General features: G+C 37.4%; 2 protein-coding genes across 5 annotated transcripts in view; one reads left to right on the top strand and one right to left on the bottom strand.

Moving 5' to 3' along the window:
- The window catches only part of SENP7 (SUMO specific peptidase 7), a 158,889-nt gene extending 146,808 nt beyond the window's left edge, over positions 1–12,081 (bottom strand). For all 3 annotated transcript variants that reach the window (XM_020999860.2, XM_020999859.2, XM_020999856.2), the window contains exon 1: positions 11,931–12,081. In XM_020999860.2, the coding sequence (XP_020855519.1) occupies positions 11,931–11,982 (52 nt within the window). In that variant the 5' untranslated portion in view covers positions 11,983–12,081. The remainder of the gene's footprint in view (positions 1–11,930) is intronic.
- Positions 12,082–12,230: 149 nt separating this feature from the next.
- LOC110217476 (putative protein ARB2BP) lies at positions 12,231–21,170 on the top strand. Of its 2 annotated transcripts, none has more exons than XM_020999866.2 (3): positions 12,231–12,318; positions 16,628–16,708; positions 19,666–21,170. In XM_020999866.2, the coding sequence occupies exons 2-3, from the start codon at positions 16,703–16,705 to the stop codon at positions 20,755–20,757; spliced, it is 1,098 nt and encodes a 365-aa protein (XP_020855525.1). In that variant the 5' UTR covers positions 12,231–12,318; positions 16,628–16,702; the 3' UTR covers positions 20,758–21,170. The 2 variants fall into 2 exon arrangements, with proteins under 2 accessions (XP_020855525.1, XP_020855526.1); XM_020999867.1 differs by having other exon boundaries at positions 12,233–12,322.
- Positions 21,171–21,412: the final 242 nt, after the last annotated feature.

Consider the following 21,412-nt stretch of genomic DNA (forward strand, 5'->3'; position numbering starts at 1 on the left):
TGTTTTAGTACAGCAGCACGTACTGGCAAAATATCTATTAAAAGAAAGATGAATCCTAAGTTCAAATAATCATGGGGATTGCCAATCAAAGGTAAAATTCCAGTGATTTAAAAAAGGACAAAGAAGTCCAGGAGATGGCACTCCCATTTCTAGAATACCTAGCATAGCAGTCTTGTCCATAAGCTTAACGCTTCTCTTCCTCACAATAGTTTTCAACTCTGGTTGGGATTCTTCCTTTTCACAACACAAGGACAATTTTTAAAAAAGAGGATTTGCTGTATAAAAATAACTCCTAGTGAATTCCAATGAAATAAATTTCATAAAATGAGAAATACCAATATTCAAAATTGTCAGTTTACACATAATACCTATAGCTAAAAATTAAAACATTAAAGTCAAAAGTGCAGGGGGGAGTTAACTGCATATAGTTAGCTTGTGAAAATATGGATGAATTACTAATAATTTCTTCTGGAAATGTAATCACAGTTATCTAAATAAGAATTTTGACCCTTTTCTTACTAATGGTTTCTCCCAAAACCTGTTCCTCCTTCTGATTTTCCTATTTTAGTTAGTGATATCATTACCAATTCCACTAATCAGGCCAGACTTAAAACATCTGAAGTTAAATGGTTTTTAAAAAGGTATTATTATTACCAAAAGACATTTGCAACAAATGCCAACAAACAAATAACTGAACCTAAGTTTCCAAATAAAACACAAAAAAAATTGGAGGAAGGAAAAAAAATATATTTTAAGGAAATAAAAATCAAATCAAAGAAGTAATACCTCCAAACAGTCTGTGTATTTATAATGCTATTACCTCTGACAGTTTTTTATTTTGTCATTTTTATATAGATGTCACTAATTATGTATTCTTGTTTTTCTGACTTTGCTGATCCTGCTATGTGTATTACTTCATACAGGTCTTTCCATATTTCCTTCTAGTATTCATATTTATCATTTTTATATTGCCATCATTAATTTGGGGTGGGGAATAGGCCTTCAGCTAAGATTTCACTGGTATTTATATAAGGACCCCACCCAGAAAAGCTCCCTATTACCAAATGAAGATCAGCTTCTGATCTTTAACTCCAAGACTATAGTCTTGGAGAGTGACCTGGGACACTGAAAGTTTAGATGACTTGTCAAAGATCACACAACCAGTATGTTTCAGAATCAGTATTTGAACCCAGATCAGTCCTCTTTTCACTAAGCCATGCCAGTCCTCAAACCAGTATTATGTTACAGCAATGTATCATATTTAGCCACTCTCTAATAGTACAAAACACAGGCTTATTATATACGTTATACTCATACTATCTATTAATAATTTGATATTATCAATGATAAACTATCATTTTTGCATTGCAAGACATCACAAATGTTTGCATTTCCTATATGTATTTGAGAAAAATGCATGCTTTCTTTTTCCAAATATCTGACTTAATACTCAACTAGATTTTTTCCTTATTTTTAAGTGGATTTTTCATTTGCTAGTAAGATGTTAAAATTTCCCACAATTATTCATTTCTTATTCCCTTTTCCAAGACTGTGAGCTTTTCCCTTACAAATATTACTAAAGAATTACTAGATATACAATGTAAGGGTCTAAGATCTCTTCATTGTGGTATTTCCTCAACCAACACCATACACAATCAAACAAGCAATTATTAAATTCCTGCTATTCTCTATGATATAAGTTGTATTCAAGAACTGTCATTGCTGAAAAACAAATTACCTTACAAAAAACTAGTGATGAGCATCTCCAAATTTAGCTGAAATCACCTTTAGACACCATACATACATTCTTTTCTGAACGAATGAAAAACCATTTACACACACACTAAGCATGGGTGATACAAATACAAAAAGCAAGTAAGTACCTTCCTTCAAAGAAAGAGGAGAAAGGGAAAGGGAAAAGCATTTATTAAATACCTACTGGGTGCCAAGCACTGTGCTAAAGCACTTTACAAATAAGGGTCACACAGCTAGTAAGTTCTTAAGGCTGGATATGAACTCCCCTCTTCCTGACTCCAGGCCCTGCACTCTAACAATGGCAGCACGCAGCTGCCTTTCCCTCAAGGAATTTACGTTCTACCAGGGGAAGACAACACATTTATGGAAGTGGAACCTAGGGACAGGTGTTTTGGTACAGGAAGTCTTAAGCATAGTGGAGTCATAGGGCAACCAACTGGCATATCCTCTCTAGGAATGGTAATGTTGATTGACTACTAGAAAGGGAAGGGAAGGGGAAAAAAAGGGAGCAGTGTGGTAGGTCTGGATTAAGCTAAATGGTGAACTCATCAATCACCATATCCTGGGATGCAGACTCAAGCCTTTCCTAATTTGATAGGATCTGTCAGATCTTTTAATTCATTATTGTAACCTTCAAGAACCTACAGTTTCTGCCACACCACAAAATGGGCATCAGAGTAGGATTTAAGGTGGGTGCACGTGTGTATATGTATAAATGTATGTACATGTACAAAATTAAAATTTATATGCTACTTTCTTTTGACATTGTGGGGATGCCAATGGAGCAGACAGGTCATCTAATCTCTCATTCTCACCATGTGACCAATCCAATTTCTTTTTCTGCTCGAAGATTTCTTTGATATTGTTCACATCCACTATTCATATGACCACTTCACTCTGGGTGATCCTCAATCTCAACTCTTCAAAGACCATAATGTTCCATGATCAGAAGAGAAAATACTAGTATTTTCCAGCAGAGAAATACTACTATTAAAAAGATGAGCTTTCGATTCAGAAAGAAGCTTGGAATCATTAAAAGATTTCTAGAATTTCACAAAGGCAATTCAACTCATTTTCCTCATCTTCAGTTCTATTCTTAACTTACTGTACCTTTGCAATGTCAAATAGACAAAAAGAGACAAACACACACACACAAGTTCTATAGGTTATCCAACAAAACTATTGCATTGAGGAAGATCCTAGAACACTGACCCCCAGTGGTGGACATGGACAAAGCTGCAGAACTGGAAGAAAATTCCGTATCTATGGGATTCTAGGGCCATTTTGAGTATTTGTGTATACTATTTTGAGGATAATTCTCAATGCATTCTTACCCCTCAATATTTTCTGATATGAATTTCATTTTATCTAATAACATCAGTGCTACTCACTATTTTTTGTGAGTTAGCTATGGGCACAGTAAATTTTAAGCCAATATTGAGAAATCATTATGGATAAAATGTAATTCCTGTAAATAAACAGCATGTTGTTGATTCTGCTTTATAATCCTTTTTTTTATTTGAAAAATTCAATCTAGCTACTTTTGATATTTTTATTTTGATCAAGACCTACAATGTGTAGGGAATCCCTCCTGAGGAAATTCCCTCAGATAATGAAGATCAACAACTATTACGCAATTTAGTCTTATAGAACAGCATAAAACCCTAAAAGGTTAAGTGACTTGCCCATAGTCACAAAACTTAAAATTAAAATTGTTGTACACAATAACAGCCATTTTATGCGATGACTAAGATTGTTAAACTGAACCTTTCTCAGCATTATGAGGATCTAAGACATTTCCAGAGGCCTTGGGATGGAAAATGCTGTTCACATCCAAAGAAAGAACTATGGAAGTCGAATCGCTATCACTTATTTTTACCTTCTGTTGAGTTTTATTTCATCTTTCTGATGGTTCCTCCTATTGGTTTTAATTTTTACTTACAACTTCACTAATGTGAAAATATGTTTAATCGGTATGTAAATGTAAAGCCTATATCAGATTGTGCACTGTCTTGGGGAGGATGGGGGGGAGGAAAAGGGAGAAAAATTTTCAACTCAAAAGCATATGGAAAAAATTAAAAAATTTAAATTTAAAAAAATAATAAAAAAATAAAATTAAAATTGTTGAGTCTGTCCCTCCTCTTACAATTCTGTTCAATTAATATTCATTCTGTTTGAATGGAACACAAAATTTCCTATTCATATTATACTATTATTAAGCAAAATTTAACAAATCCACTTGAAGCAGAATTCCTGTATTTTATACTAAAAACTGTGCAAATTTCTTTTTTTCAATTGGGACTTCCTCTTTATCAAAGATAGAACTTCTGATTTGGAATTATCTAATCCCTTCGACCCCCTATGTTTTCCTTTTTGTACTATTTATCGAAGCACCCATCTGAATCACTTAAATATTTAATTGTAACAACATCTTGACAATTCTTGCAGGATTTAAGAAGTATAAATTTTAAGTACTTAGCTTTTTTTAACCGAAGAGCTATTTTTCAAAATTTCTTAGAAATGTTTATGTCTCTGCAAACAAGTCCAAATACTTTGAAAATATTTATTTCTTGTCTTCTAATAGCAAAGAAATGGTCGTTTCTTAATTTGTTTTATTGATAGTTTCATCCTTTAAAAAGGCACAGGAAACAAGAAGTGCTATTTTGGGCTTGATTGTAAGGAAAAAATGGTAACTAAAATAAAAATCATGAGATTCTTAGACAGCTTTGTTACCATGCCATCTTAGAATTTTTGATTGAGAAGGAAAACCAGGCATAGTTTGACATAAATGCTACATTTGAAAAGAGCAGATTTGAAAGTGTTCAAATAAAAGATAAGACTAAAAGTCAACAGGGGAAGTCATCCCAAGAAGGACAGAGAAAACTCAAGAATGAAACTGTGAAGATACAAAGAAACAAATCCCAATAAGAGGAGAGTTTTCTAATGGGTCCACTACAGGATGAACCAAGTATTTATCAGCCAACTTAGATTTTTGAAAGACAAATAAATAAGATGAAAACAAACGTTAAGTAACAGAGGAGGAATAAAAAAGCATAGCATGGTCCTGTAAGAACAGTATCAGGAGCACTAAAGCTCTAAATTTGCTAATGCTGTCTAAGAATGCATAAAAAGGGTTCCTATTTTCTAGTTATATTAAGGAAAAGGAGATCAAAAAAGGGATAAGTCCACTGCTTGGGGAAAATGGGTAGGAACAGATAACAGAAGTCAGAACTAATCACGCTTTATTATGCCTTCATTTTCTCTGCAAAAGAGAAAAATCTTTAGGTTGAAAAAGACAGAATAAAGATAGGCAATAAAGTTTGACTGTTAAGTCCTAGCAAAATACAAGAATATCATAGTAAAGGGTGGGATAAGTAAACCTATAGATAGGAAATAGTTTCCAGAAAGAAAGTATAGTTTCATTAAGAAGAGGTCTTCCCAGGCTAACCTCTTTTCTTTTATGTTAGGACTTACTAAATTAGTAGACAAGCATGCTGTAGAATTTACTTAGATTTTTAGCAAAAGTCCAGTCTCTCGTGCTATTCTTTTAGAAAAATGGAAGTTATGAGCTAGACAGATTCAGAGTTGGTAGACCTGCCAGACCCAAAGAGTAGTCATTAATTGTTCAATGGTAGCTTATGAGGCCTCCAGTAGAGTCCCCTAGGGATCTGTCCTCAGCTAGGGAGTTTTTTCTTTGTATCTTTACAGTTTCATTCTTGAGCCAGATGACTTGGATGAAGCAACTGATGGTACAGCTGTCAAATTTGCCTATCGTGAAAGACTAGGAAGTATGGCTAACTTATCAATCAACTGAATTAAGACCCAAAAAAAGCAGTTTAAAACCTGGAACCAATTTTTTAAAAATGAAGGTAACTAGGAATAAAGTTCTGAAGTAAAAGCAAACAAGTAGAATGTATTACATACTTTTAAAAAGCAAGCAGTATAAAATAACAGTAGACTAATAACTACACATAGAATCTTCAGTGCAAAGAAATGCTCATTTTTAATACTTAAATTTAAAATTAAAACATTTAGTTTTTAAAATTAAGTAAATAAAGATGTTTAAAGTATTTTAAGTTCAAGAAATTTACTTCAGAAGTACAGGATGAGAGAAGTATGACTAGATAGTATTTCATCAAGATCAATGTGAGTCTCTAATTTGACAGAGTGGCCATGACCTTCAAATATTCTATTAAAAGGAGCATAAAATCCAGAACAGAGAGGTAGTGATCTCACAGGTCTGACCATATCATCCTCCTATTCAATAAACTTCAGTGGCACTGTAACTTCCAGGATTAAATATAAAGCCCTTCATTACCTTGCCTGTTCCTACCTTTCCAAATCATCTTATACCACACTCTGCCATCCAGTGGTGGTAGCTTCATTGCTTTCCTCACATAAGACATTGCATTTCCAGACTTGAGCATTTTCACAAGCTGTGTCTCATGCCTGGAATTCCCTCTCTCCTCATCTCCATCTCCTGGCTTCTAAGTCCAGATATGTTATTTTGACAAGAAGGCTTTCCTGATTCCCCTTAATGCTAGTGCCTTCTTTCTGTCATTATCTTCAATTAATCCTGCATATATTCTGTTTGTACATAGCTGTTTGTATGTTGTTTCCCTCATTAGACTGAACTCTTAAAGAGCCAGAATTGGGTTTTTTTATTTTCTTATATTCCCCTCCCCCTCCATCACTTAGCACAGTGCCTGCCACATAGGAGATACTTAATAAATGCTTGTTGATTAACTGTACTATGCTCTTATCAAACCACATCCAGAGTACAGTATCTTCAGTTCCAACCATGGATGTTTGAGGAAGAGCAGTGATAAAGGAAGAATACTGATAAGCTAGAGGGCATCCATAACAGAGAAGACACGATGTGAAAATCTTGACACAATTCAACAAGTCAACAGTACTAAGCCCTTAATAAGTGCTAGGCACTGTGCTGAACACTAAGAATACAAACAAAAGCCAACACCAACTGTCCCTGCCTTCAAGGTTCAAAAGAATTGGGAATATTTAACATAGAGAAAAGAAGACTTGTGGGGAAACATGAGTGCTGTCTTCAAGTATTTGAAGAGATTTCAAATGGAAACATTAGACTTGTTCTGCTAAACCTCAAAGGGCAGAACTAGGAATTAGGGTAGAAGCTATAGAGTAGTATATTTAGGTTTGATATAAAGAAAAACTTCATCAGAACTAACCCAAAGTGAAATGTGATACCTCAGGAGGTATTGGGTTTTTCTGTCTTGCAATTTTTAAAGTAAAGGCTACACAATCATGTACTGAGGATGTTGTAGAACGGATTCTTGGTCAGGCATGAGTTGTACAAAAGATAGCAATAAAAATTTATTTTAAAAATTAGACTTTAAAAATTGAATCAGACATACTGCTTTGTATGTGTTCATTTTGCTTCCCCAAGTAGACTGGAAGCTCCTTGAGGAAAAGATCCTACCCTAGACCTGTTTCATATATCTCAAAGTACCTTGCACACTGACCAGGAGTACCCTCAGAATAGACTCAGTAAATATCTATTAGCCAGCAAGCATGCTGGGGACATTAGTTGTTAACTGCATTTACCAATTTTCTGATTTTTAATATTTATATAACACTTTAATACTTTACTACTTTACATATTTTCATTTGATGAAGCATACATATAGTACAGAGACAGTGCCAAGATGGTAAGGAAGAAATACAGAGAGTTCCTCCCTACCCCTAAACTCCTCCAGAACTAAAAAATACACTAGACCAAATTCTAATCAGGAAATCCAAGAAAAAAAGCTACAATTAGTCATTTTTTCCAACCCAGATTGACATAGGGAGACAGAGAGAGAAGTCTGTTGACACTGGGAATAGGATTTGATCACGAATAAGCCAAACAGGGCATTCTTGTGCCCAGAGAATGAATGAGGGTCCAGGCTGTACACACAGCAAGGCAAAGTACCAGACCCTGAATGAGGGACCGACACCCTGTGAAGGCTACAGGAACAAGGACCAACTGGCAGCTTTGTCACTCACTACCCAGTTCTGGGTCATCAATCCAGGGTGTACTAAGGAGGAAGCCTGCACCCATGGGCAGTAGTCTGAATGTGAGGAGTAGTCATGGGTTTTAGCCCGTGGAACTAGCAAGAAGAAAAGTCAGAAACAATCAGTAGCAGTATGACTCAAACCTCAGGAACAGAGTAGGGTCTCATTTCTAGCATCCAACATAATCTAAAGACTGCAGAGAAATAGCTAGGGCAGGAATCCCAGACGAAAGGGAAGCCTACAGTTCTGTCACTCTGAACCAGAAGAGCTTTGTTGTTGTGGTTCAGTCATGTTTCAGTCGTGTCAGACTCTTCATGACCCCATTTGGGATTTTCTTGGCAAAGATACTGGCGTGATTCTCCATTTCCTTCTCCAGCTCATTTTACAGATGAGGAAACTGAGGCCAACCAGCTTAAGTGACTTGCCCAGGGTCACATAGCTAGTAAGTATCTGAGGCCAGTAAGATGAGTCTTCCTGGTGCCAGGCCCAGCCCAGCACTATCCACTTTACCATGTAGCTTTATAGCTGGCTAGTAGTGAGTGAATCTAGTAGCAATGTACTGTTGCTCAGACCCAAATCCAGGTCAGGAACTTGCAAAGCTCAAACAAGGAGGATAACAATCAGACTTTGCCCTGGATCAGACCATTTTGAGAACACCAAAAGCTTTCAGGTCCCTATTCTGAGCTGTCCCCAAGAGACTGGAATAATAAAGCACTCAATATCCTCACAAAAGCAACAACAGGAGATCTTCCATTCAAACATTCACAGAGCTCCTCCACCCAAATGTAAAGTTCAAAGAGAAGAAAAAGGCTGGAAAAAAAATGAGCAAATAAAAATCCCACCAAAAAAAGCTATTATGAGGACAGGGACACTCAAGACACAAACTCAGAGGAAGAAAATTACCCCAAAACATCCACAAACAAAACTTCCAAAACAAATACAGTTTGGGCATAAATTCAACTAGAACTCCTAGATGAGATGAAGCAAGAGGTTTGGTTTTGTTTTTTTAAGAGTTTTTAAATGTTTTCATAAGTTAAATGTGTGGGGGGGGGGAGAAAAGAAACGACAGTTATGGAAGAAAGAATTGGAAAGGGAATTAACAGCTTGGGTATAAGAAATGCGAAACCTTGCCCAAGCAACAAAGTCCCTAAAAATTACAATGGACCAAACAGACAACAAAAAATATTATAACAAAGTCAACAAGAAACATCAAAACAAAGTCAAAAGACTGAAAAAATAGAAGAAATTGTAAAGCATCTTGCAGCAAAAACAACTAACCTGGAAAACAGATCAAGGAGAAAAAATAAAGACGAATTGGACCACCACCTGGAAGCCATGACCAGAACAAGAACCTAGATATCTTATTTCAAGAAATCTTGAAAACTGCCCAGATCTCTTAGAACCAAAGGGCCAAGTATAAAAAGAAAAAATCTATGGGATAACTTCTGAAAACCCGAAATTAAAACTCTCAGGAACAATACAGCCAAAATTCAGAGTTTCCACAGCAAAGCAAAAATACTGAAAGTAGGCACAAAGAACTCAAGCACCAAGGAGCCACAGTCAGAATCAAATACAATTTAGCAGCTACCACTATAAAGGAGGGGAGGCCTGAGAATATGATATTCAGAAAGCAAAGTATGATATAGGCTTACACCAAGAAAAATATACCCAGAAAAACTGATTATAATCATATGGGGGGGGGGATGAACCTTTAATGAAACAGAAGGCTTTCAAATATTTTTCATGAGAAGACCAGAGTTGTATAAAAACTTTAAAGTTCAAACACAAGAATTAAGAGAAACATAAAAACGTAAATACGAACGAACAGTCACAAGTGAATAAATAAAAATAAACTGCTTACATTCTATTATAGGGAGATGATTTATATGTCCCCTCTGAACTCTATCATCATCAGTGGTGTCTTAATAGAGGGAGTCTTAATTAGACAGAAGGCCTGGGAGTGGTTCTGTTATGTCTTGATGTTTTTGTTGGGTTTTTTTTTTGGGAGGGGGGTGGAGCGGTGCTCAATAAGGCAATTAGAGTTGAGTGACTTGCCCAGCATTACACAGCTAGTAAGTGTCTCAGGCCACATTAGAACTCAACTCCTCCTGATTCCATGGCAGGTGCCCTATCCATTTCACCGGTACATTTCGATCTTAAAGGAATGGTAAGAGGGAAGAAGAGGGATATGGATAGAAAGGGGGAGGGGTCAGGAAGGTTTAGGAAAATTATCTCACATAATCTGATACAGCAAGTACAAGTCTATACAAACAAAAGGAAGGGGTGGAAAGAGGGGCTGACACTTGAAACTCACTGTCATTTGAATTGATCAAAGGGGTAAGAATAAACACAGTTGGGTACAGAAAAACATTTTACTCAACATGGAAATAGAAGGGAAAGGGAAGAAAGGAAAAAGAGAAATTAGAGGGACGGTAAATTAAGGAAAGGATTAGTTGTAAACAAAACAGACTAAATAAGAGATGCACAAAAATAGTTACAGCTTTTTTTGAGATGATAAAGAATTGGAAACTGACTAAATAAGTTATGATATGGAAATGTGACAGACGACTGTGGTGCTATAAGAAATGATGAGCAAGCAGACTTCAGAAAAACCTGGAAAGACTTGTATGGACCAATGCCGAGTGAAGTGAGCAGAACCAGAAGAAAGTTGTACACAGTAACAGCCACATTGTGCCATGACTAACTTTGATAGACTTAGTTCTTCTCAGCAATGCAAGGACCTAAGACATCTCAAAAGGCCTCATGATAGAAAATGCTATCCCCCTCCAGAGAAAGAACTATGGAGTCTGAATGAAGATCGAAGCATACGATTTACTCTTTTTCTTCTGTTTTGTTTTGAGGGAGGGAGAGAAAATTTAAAACTCAAAAGCTTATGGAAGTGTATGTTGAAAACTAAAAATTAATTAATTAATTAATTAATTAATTAAAAAAAGAAAAGATGGAGTGCATGGTTTCAGAGAAACCTAATAAGACTTTTATGAACTGATGCTGAGTGAACAGAACCAAGAGAATAACGTATACAATGACAATATTGTAAAGACAAACAACTTCGAAAGACTTAGGAACTCAGGGTAATGAACAACCAGGATTACAGAGATCTAATAATGAAATGTGCTACCCACCTCCTGATAGGTGAAAGACTCAAAGATACAGAACGAGGAGTGTGTATTTTCTTTTGTTCAGGACCAATGGGAAATTTGATTTGCTTGACTATACATATTTATAACAAGGGTCTGCTGTTCTTTCGTTTTCATGGAGTGGGGAATGAGGTGGGAGGGACAGAAGATAAGTTTTGGCTGACTGAAAAAAAAATTAAATTAGATTAAAAAAAAAAAGGATGGTACACAAACCGAAAGGCACCTGCATTTCAAACTTCTTGACAGACTTCAGAATTGAATAAACATCCCGACTGTTCGCAGAAGAGAAACTAGATCAGTAACAATATTATTACCCTGTCTTCAAGGTAGCCAAAGAACATAAATACTTTCAGATGAAAGGAACGAAGGGATGAGGTAGAAGGAGGACCCCAGGAAATGAAGCTGGGGGGAGGGAGAACTTTTTCATAAAATACCGTTTATTTCTATTGGTTTAGACAGAAAAACAAAGTGTCACTTCTTTCTTGGGGCGTACCAAACGCCGGGCGCCCAAGCCCGGAGAACAAAAGGGGAAGCGGCGAGACGGAGGCAAAACTCGGAGTACCCGGCCCCGGCGCGGGGCTGCCGCTGACGAGTCTGCGAGCCAGCCCGGGCTCGCGGGAGATCCGAGAGGGAGGCGTGGCGGGGCCGGGGATGGGATGACAGGCCTCCAGATGACAGCCTCTCCCGCCAGCCCGCGCCGCCGCCGCCGCCGAGCCAAGAGCCGGGCTCCCGGGCTCCCCGGCGACCGGGCGGAGACGGAGCCTCCCCCCGCCGGGTGACAGCTCGCGCAGAGCCGGCGGAAGCTCGCGGGGGCTCGCGGGGGCGCAGGCGGCCCGGGCTTCCCCTCTGGGGAGCCCCGCTCGGGCCGGTCCCGGGCCATCCCCGCCATTCTCTCTCTCACACTCCCGCGTCTCCACGACCGCTGCCCCGCAAACTCCCCTTCTCTCGGTGGAACAACCGTCCCACCCCCTTTTGAATGTTTCTCACCCGGTAAGGGCCACCGACCCCCGGATCGCGCAGACCTCGCCTTCCTCTCCATGTCCTCCGGTGCAGCTGGGGCGGCGGCGGCGGCAGCAGCACCACGGAAAGCGCAGAAGAACCAGCGGGGCCAGGGCCGGGGCCGGGGGAGGGGGGCTGGGAGAGGGGAGCTAGAGGAAGGAAGGACTGGAAGAGCGGGCCCGTGCGTCTGCGCAGCAGCCCGAGGCCGCTCCCGGACCGGAAATAGAACACTTCCCTTCCTGCCCCCTCCAGTCCTCCCTCTCCGGTCCCAAACCTTCCCCTCGCAAGCCCGCCCAGACTGGGCGTTTCCGCGTCTTTCTCGGATGCCGGGCGCCCGCCTCCTGAGCTGAAAGGGCTGCTTGCTTTCGTCTCCGCTGTGGGTAAATGTGTATGCTTCTCAGAAAAAAGAAAAGAGTATCAGGAGCCGGGGTGAAAGGTTTGGGGGGAGGGGGGAAAGAAGTCCGCCACGGGGTGGGGGTGGGGGGAACTTCGGGACCCCCCTAGCAGCCCCGGGGACAGCCTCGCCCGAACCTGTGCGAGCGCAGAGGCGACGGCCAGAGATTGCTCCGGGAAGGCAAGGGTGGGATATGTGGTGTGTACACACCCCCACACGCCCCTTCCGATTGTCATGTGTAGACAGCCGGCCAAACTTGTGAAAGGAGATTTTGTTTTAGAACAGTCAACTAAGTTATCTCCATCTATAGTTAACTATAACTCATCACCCATGCTCGTCTTCTTGAAACTCGTTATGTTTCCAGTATTTCTGTTCAGGAAAGGAAAGTCCTGAGTTCACCCGGTTGAGCTGATTCCAGAGTTTCCTCATCTGGAATACGCCCGCCCAGTTAGACCATGGGAATGTCATGAAACTTCTCCTTGGGCTTGGTCTTCGATATCTAGATAAGAGACACTATCAAAGTTCTTCAGAAAGAATGTATTCGTCCCAATCTATGGCCTTGTCGATTTGACTTTCGAGCTGATCAGGCTCTTGGGTCCAGACTTCTTCTACACATGTATTTACATAGCCAAGAAAACAGGACTCGGAAACTCACAAAAATAGCATTCACCCTTGAGCAAACTTTCCCCGGGGCCCCTGCAGACGCGGCAAGAGACGGGGGATTTAAGCTTCCTTGCTGGCTCTTGTTCCTTCCTGCACATCGTTACTCTCAAGCAGTAATCAATCAGCACTGATTTAAGGGCTGACTGACACTGTGCTAAGCGCTGAGAATACAAAGAAAAGACAGTCTCTGCTTTAACTACTTCATAGATGAAGTGTTTTCTTTAGCTCGCAGACTAAGCTGTTCTAATAGTAAGAATTCTTGAAGCCTACCCTGCAGCTGGTGGAAACACTAGACCCACCCTGTGTTAGCCTGAGATACTTGTTCTAGTTCCAAGTGGGGATTGTTTCATTCTTTATAATTTTATCACCAGTACCTAGCACAGGGCCTGACACGCAGCTTATGAAATGCTTGTTGATTAATTGATTATATCCAGGTTTAATGGAGTGACAAGGGACTTTGTGTTCCACTTCCTGCTAAGCTCTGAATTCACAGAACCTTGCCTGATGACCAGGAATGCATAGGTTCTGTCATCTTCCATTCCAGGCAGAGACCAAGGACCAGTTTGGGTCAAAGAGGATCTCACAGCCTGAGGCCTCTTCTCCCCACATACCAGGTTCCCCTCTCCATGGGTCTTTAAGGCAGCCCTCTGCAGCCACCTAAGCATGGTCATTCAGGTTACCTGGGCTTGTTTCCCATAATCACTACTTTTAATACTAATACTAATAATAATAATAACTGACACTAATATAACACTTTAAGGTTTACAAGGCACTTTACATATATCATTTGATGCTCACAACCAACCAGGGAGGTAAGTGGTAATGTTATTATCCCCATTTTATGATTTCTATTTATGAATACATTTTCATAGTAGTACTTTAGGCTCTGGAAAATGCTTTACATATATTATTGTATTCAAAACCTATAAGATGATGCTACAGGCATTATCATCCCCATTTAACATATGAGGAAACTGAGGGTAAGCAAGGTTAAGGGATTTTCCCAGGATCACAAAAGCAAGTTATCTGAGGTAAAGTCTGAACCTAGTTCTTCCTCACTTCAAGTCCCAGTACACTATTTACCACACCATTTTGCCTTCAGGATAGCCAACACAGAGCAGGAGGAATGGAAAGGAGTATACCCACCCATTAGTGCAGATCACAACACATCTATGTCTTCTCAATCTGTGATTTTTGTCCATGTCCTCTCATAAATTCTTCAATAAAACCTACCCAAAGCACTAGAGGCCTTCCAGGTATTTAACAGTAGAATCCAGGCTATTATTTATTCTCCTATTCCTATGTGAGTGACCCATTTTCCTTTTACAAACATACATTTCCTAAATGATACTTTTTAATACCATTTTTGTATGCAGTTCATTGTGGGTAACCCTTAACATGAGTCTGTCTTGCACTTTGGATTACCCACAATTTTTGTTCTTAAGAGATTGTGATTTTCCTTGAGCCATAACAATATAGCCTAACTGGACAATATCAAGGTCTAAAAATATATATATTTTAGCAGCTGGGGCTCAAAGAAAGTACTACCCAGTTTCCCAAATACAATCAAGCCCATTCATTTTCTCCCATTCAATCTTAAAATTGGTCCATTGCCCATTTAAAGTATCTGTGGAAAATATAGGTACTATGTTGATGGAATAATTCAATGGATTGACAGTTTAAATACATGGTATAATAGCAATAGTAAGCATTCTTCATATGAATTGTTAAACCCATCTCTTTTTCATAGTTATGAAAGTCGTTGAAGAATTCCTATTCTGGGACTTGATGAAATCATAGTTTTGTTGTTGTTGTTTTAGTCTAATTGATTTGGAATCAGTATAGTATAGTGGAATAAGCACTGGATTTGGAATCAGAGGGCCTGAGTTTGAATTTCACTCTGATGCTAGCCATGTGACCATGAATAAGCCAACTTCTCTAAGTTTCAGTTTCCTTATCTGTAAGGGTATGTTACAAATTAATACCCCCAGCCTCACAAGATTATGAAGCACATGACAGTTCTTAAAGTACTAGATCATTGTGTCAGTTGTTTTTACTTAACTATTGTTTTTTCTTTGTTACAAAGGAAGCAAGGTAGGTGTGGTGGATGAGGAGAGATATATATTCAGACATGACTGATGTAAAAATAAGATATCAGCAAAACTTCAAAAATCTTAAAACATTGTATAAATGACAGCTACTGCTATTATTATTGTTACTACTACTACTACTACTACTACTACTACTACTACTACTACTATTACTTTGTGATCTTTAGAAAATCACTTAACTTCTCTGGCCATCAGTTTTTCAATCTATAAAAAGAGCAAGTTGTATTAGAGGATCTCTGAGGCCCCTTCTAACTGATATTCTATGAATTTAAATCATGTCTTTTAGACATAATGAACTGGATCATACATTTCTTTCATTTTAAGTGAGAAAATATGCAGAAATAAACAGGAACAATCAGCTGTAAAAAGTGCCACTTGAGAAATACTGTGAAAATAAAACATCCATTTTTCAAGATACCTATTTGTGATTTTAATACAATCCAAGAAAATTCAGAAAAAATAAATTGGAATTCGAATCTGTATCATCTTAAAATGTGATAGTTTTGCATTAAATGTTAAGGTGTAACAATATGAGTGGGATTTCATAATGGAAAAACATCCATATTCTAGATTTCTTATAAATTTCCTTTTTAAGAGTTTCATTATATATTATGGTATCTAATGCTGTCTTGAATTACTAAAGGGGTATCTTGGTGGCCAAATTAATTGCAAATACAGAGATGGGAAAATTAATAGGAGGAAACAAGTAGCATTGATTGAGTTCTGAAAGTTTACCATATTAAGGATAAGAAATGTACTTGCAAGAAACTTGAGCTTAAGAAGTTAATCAAATGTTTTCAGCCAAACTTAGATGTTTCTTAAAGATTTATATAAGCCAGAGGAACCAATCAAAGTACTATGAATAAATTCCAGTGAGTGGTCTTGTTCGGCTTTTACTGAAAACTGTAGCTTTTAAATTTTAGAATTTTTGCCTCGTTATTCTCCTTACAGCTTATCTGTTGGTTATTATTATTTTATATTCTCTATACTTGTGAAATTTAAAAGAAAAAAGGGATTTTGAAGTTAGTGATTTTAATTTTTTTCCAATCTCTTGAGCAAACAATTCATTTAAAAAGATCTATTTCCTCATTTATAAAACATAGAATCTTCACCTGAAAGGGTTTTTGAGATATTCTGGCAAAAGCAAATGCATTAAAAAAGGAAAAGTGGATAATTACATTAATAATATAGTTGAGAAAATAAAGTTCTATCTTTTACAGATTCCACATCTCACATTTTATAACACTGTTTCCCTGTAAACAATTTGAAGATAGAAATTGATAAACTCAATTTTGAGTTGGGGAAATAGACTAAACTTCTTACCATTATTATGATAAATAGAATAATTGTTTTATTGTTGTATACTATTAATGTCAAAATTCTTAGGTTTCTTTAAATTTTATTTGTAGGCAAGACATTATTTTAGTAATTAGTATTTTTATTTTAATTATTTTAATCATTTAAAGCTATATTGGCTGGCTAAAATTTATAATTCACTTCATGTTGTCAATTAACAGATTCCTTTGAGTAGTACTAAATGAAATCTGCAGGAAGTCTTTTCTGAATGGAAGTGAATTTGTTTGAAGCATAACATGAATGTAAGTAAGTTTACATGTGCTTTGGGGGATATTTTTCAACTTCTTAATCAGACTGACAGTCAAAACAAACATATGAAATAGAATGCCTTTCTAGATTAATTGAGCAAAGCTGGAATTTAAACAATACCAGATAACTGCTGGCCTTTTGTTCTCAAATTGTTCACCCTTATCTTTAAAATCTTGACTATGAATGTTACAGACATTTAGAAAGTTTTTTTTCTAATATCTAAATGATAACACTCCTTTGAATTCACACCTTGTTTAATCAGGAGTAATAATGGAGAAAAAAGCTGTTCACTATCATTCAAAGATAATTCCTTCCTCTTTGTTAAGAAATACTAAGCACTTCCTCAGTCTTCAATTCTATAGTTCACTCTTCACATTTATTTTTATATAATAGTATTAGCTATTGTTTCATACTGATTAATGGAATAATAAAAGTAGATAGGCAGGATAACTGCTGTTGCCCAATACATAATTACATTCCTTATTGGAAGTATAATAGTTCTGTTTTAGTCCCAGATTACTAATTCTGTTTTTGTTTTTTTTTAATGACAGATCTTTTTTTCATGGAGTTTCACGTTGAAGTGCTTATACATAATTCCTATTACTTAGAGGAGAATAATTAAATAGCAAGGTACTTGACCACAAGCAGGGGACATGGATTCTAGTTCAACCTTAGTCATAGATTTTATTGGTTACTGTGACCAAGTCACTTCCTTTTTTTTTTGTCTACTCCTCTTTTCCTAGAAATTTATATTGATGTCATAAAATTATTGATAGCAACTGCTGAAAGTAAGAAAACTAGGTAATACAGTTTTTTTTTAAGATATCACCACAAAAAACTATTCTTGTTTCAGATATTCTGAACAAACTTTTTTGCTTTTGCTTCACTCACTTGAATCCCAACTGGCTATATCTAGAGTAGAATACAACAGTTCTTTTACCAACCATAGCAGTATTTCTTTTCCAGGGCAGAAAATTAGAGAATATAAGTCCAAAGTTAATTCAACAAACACTTGTTAAGCGCTTACCATGTGCTAAGTACAGGGGAAAGAAATAAGGATATTGATATAGGAGATCAACTAATCAAATCAACAAGCATCAATTAAGTGCTAAGTACTAGTTATAGTAGTATATATATTATTTAGTATACTAAGTAACTAGGGTTACAAAGAAAGGCAAAAAACAGTACTTGCTTTCAAGTAGCTAGCTCATAGTCTACTCCTTCTTCCAAAGCAGGTCATCCCTTTCTCTGCAACTACATTGGTAACATAGTTACCTAAAACACTAAAAGGTTAAATAACTGTTTATTTGAGTTTGAGAGAGAGAGAGAGAGAGAGAGACACACACACACACACACACACACACACACACACCCCGTGTGTGTGTGTGTGTGTGTGTGTGTGTGTGTGTGTGTGTGTGTGTGTGTGTGTGTGTGTAAAAGCCATCATGTATGTACATGTACATCATGTATTTGGGAGAGGCAGAATTTGAACTCAGAGCTTCCTGACTCCAGGCCAGCTCACTATCTTCTAGGCCAGGCTGCCTCTCAGGCACTAGGAATACAAAGACAAAAACAAGAGTCTCAGCCCTCAATGAGTTTACAGTTTCACAGGTTAAATAAAGAACCTGATTTCAATTTTTTTCCGCTAAAAATATGCTCCTATACTTTTACAATTTTTGTTTATTCTTCTCAAAATTGTTATATTAGGTAGGTATTTAGAAGGAATTGGGGAGAAAAAAGATTAATTGCTAGCTAGTATTAAGACCAATAGGCAAATGATTCTTTGAACCTTGAGGGACCATCCTAATCAGTCCTTGAAGAAATTAAGCTTGGAGGGCAGCTAGAGGGCAAAGTGGATAGAGCACCTAGGGCCTGGAGTTAGGAGGACCTGAGTTCAAATCCAGAAGACCAGACACTGGACACTTACTAACTGTGTGACCCTGGGCAAGTCACTTTACCCTAATTGCCTCACCTCCCCCCCAAAGAAAGAAAAAAATTAAGCCTGCTAGAACTATTTGTGTCTTACTTCATGTTGATTTTAATTGTGTTGTCTCTACATTCACTTATACATCTTGATGTGCTTGAGAGAAGTGGGAATGGTAAGCAGATGAAATCCTAAGAAAGAAGTTCTAGTGAGAAGGAATTGGTTTGATATTTACAGGGTTGGTGATATTGATTCATCTGGTTCCTCCCCATGTAATTATATTCTCTAGGAGATTTTGTGCACCTCAAAAATGCATGAATTCAATTCACCATGTGTTTATTAAATGCTTACTGTATTCCCAACACTGTTATGCAATAGTGATGTAAAGAAAAAAGTATAGTCTGTGTTCCTTGAGAAATCTTTCACAGCAGTAAGATACCTATTACCCAATAGTAATGGTCCCCTAATTCAGCCTTGCAAATAAATTTCAATAAGCTGTCAGTATCTACTGTTTTATGAGCTTGTGTTTGTCCCTCCCCCAGACATAGAGGGCTTCTAAAATTGGCCTTTACTTTCTTCATCTCATAGTATAAAGCATTACTTACCCAGTTAAAGCAGGAAAATATGTATTAATTCAAATCTTACAAGAACCAAATCTGAAGGAATAGCCAGATTTTTTAACTGTAAAAAATAAATTATGCATTAATAGATATGCTAAATAACAAATAGCTATCAGGTATTTTGACCATCCATTTCCTGATCCTTAGCCAACTTTACATGTATCCCCCAAATCCACAATGATTTGGGAGGTGGGAATTTTGTCTCAGACTAATAACATAATGTAACATAATATAATACTTCCTAAAATATTCACTTGATCCCAGGAAAGAATTTTTTTCATGGGGAAAAAAGTTTTCAGGTTAAAAACACATTTTTGAACACACACACACACACACACACACACACACACACACACACACACACACACGCACATATATATATATGTATTTTTTTGTTTGTTTCTAGTGGTTCCTGATAACACAGGAGTTGAGCTTCCAAAAATTCATGAAGCAGTCAGCATATATGGAAGAACTTAAATATGACTTCAATGAAAAGGCTGAATTAAGACACACAGAAACACATGAGCCCTTTGTCTTTAATTATTACAAAAATACTCTTGAGAGAAATAGCAAGCGCTACCAGGCCCTTGGCCATTTGCTTGAATGTTACATTTATGAGCTCTTGGAGAAAGTATGCAAACTACACAAAGTATATATCCCAATCCAGGCTGTCATGGAACCAAGGAGCTTCTTTTTCATGAGTGAGAATGCCTTAACTAATCCTTCCCTTCTTCTTGTTCTCCTTCAAGACCATGGAGTTTTTCGGGCTGGGCAGTGGAGTCAACAGACCATAGTTCGTCATGGCCTGCAACATGGAAGTCAAATACCTTGTATTCAACTAGCATTGCAATCAGATTATGGTATCATTGTTTTAAATCCCAATGATAATTTCATGGATTTAAAGCTAGAAAAAGAGTGTCAGAGTCCTCTAGGATACACTGTTGAGTCATCTTCCACAGAAATGTTTCAGCCTGGGAACCCATTTTCTTTGTCTAAGGTTGCCCAATGCATTCCTAAAAAATACAGTAGTACACCTGAGGAACATACTGCCTACATCTGGAATCATTTCATTTTGAAAAGTGCAGCCAAGAACGTAGCTTTCATTGTCCATGGTTATGGAGGTTTGGTTTTCATGGACCTACTTGTTCAGAAAAAGTGGGAAGTAATGAACAAAGTATATGCTGTAGCCCTTATTGATTCTGCACACCATGTAGAGCACCAGCTGGGAAATGACACACAGCTATTAGCATGGATAAAGCACCACTGTCGAGAATGGATAACAAGCCACAAGCCATTGGATAAACCTGTAGCCACTGTTTTAAAAATGGATTGTCCAAAGGTTTCTGCTGGTACAGAAAATCATAGCTTAGCACCTTCTACAAGCCTACAATCAATTTTCAAATACCTCAAAAATGCTTTAAAAGCCAAAACAACTGTTCATTTTTCTCGAATGCCAATTGTAACTAGAAGCTGCACAAAAAGAAAGCAAAGCACTTAGGAAAAAAGGGAGATGCTGTGTCTGCTCCTTAGAAAGCTGCGGTAAGAATGTTAGAATCAAAGAGCAGCTTCTACCTCTTCCCAACTTTTGTATGCTGAATCAGAATGCTTCTGATAACTGTCTGATTTTGCTTTTTGTTTTTTCTTAAGGAAATGTGAATTTTTTTCATTTTTCAGACTTTTGTGGGATAAAGAAAGTAAACTTCCAGTCTGCCATTTTTTGTACTTTACAATCTTACTTTAGAACCTATTGTTAGAATTGTTTTATTTTTTAAAAGCCACTTCCTTGAGAGTTTAAAGGTAGTCATTACAAATACTGCCACTTAATTCAAATTTAGAGCAAGTTATATTCTTTGATTTATAAATGGTTTTGGTGACTCTGTAAAACTGATTAAAATTAAACATAAAGCAGCACCCATGTTTTCTCTTATTTATGCACTCCTTTGTTTAACAAAGCAGGATTGGTTTTGATTTTATGGCACACAGTATAATGGTACGTTAAGTAAAGTTTCTCTGTGCCAGAAAACCTGATAGGTAGAGAATGCACCATAATCTTCTCTACTAAGGAATGGGGAAACCTCTTCTAGGATCTGCATTTGCATAATAATGACTAAAGCACTTTATATACATGACCTTATTTGGGCCTCACAAAAACC

The sequence above is a fragment of the Phascolarctos cinereus genome, unplaced genomic scaffold (assembly GCF_003287225.1).
Source record: "Phascolarctos cinereus isolate Bilbo 61053 unplaced genomic scaffold, phaCin_HiC Scaffold_726;HRSCAF=1367, whole genome shotgun sequence".
In the NCBI taxonomy this organism is placed as follows: Eukaryota; Metazoa; Chordata; class Mammalia; order Diprotodontia; family Phascolarctidae; genus Phascolarctos; species Phascolarctos cinereus.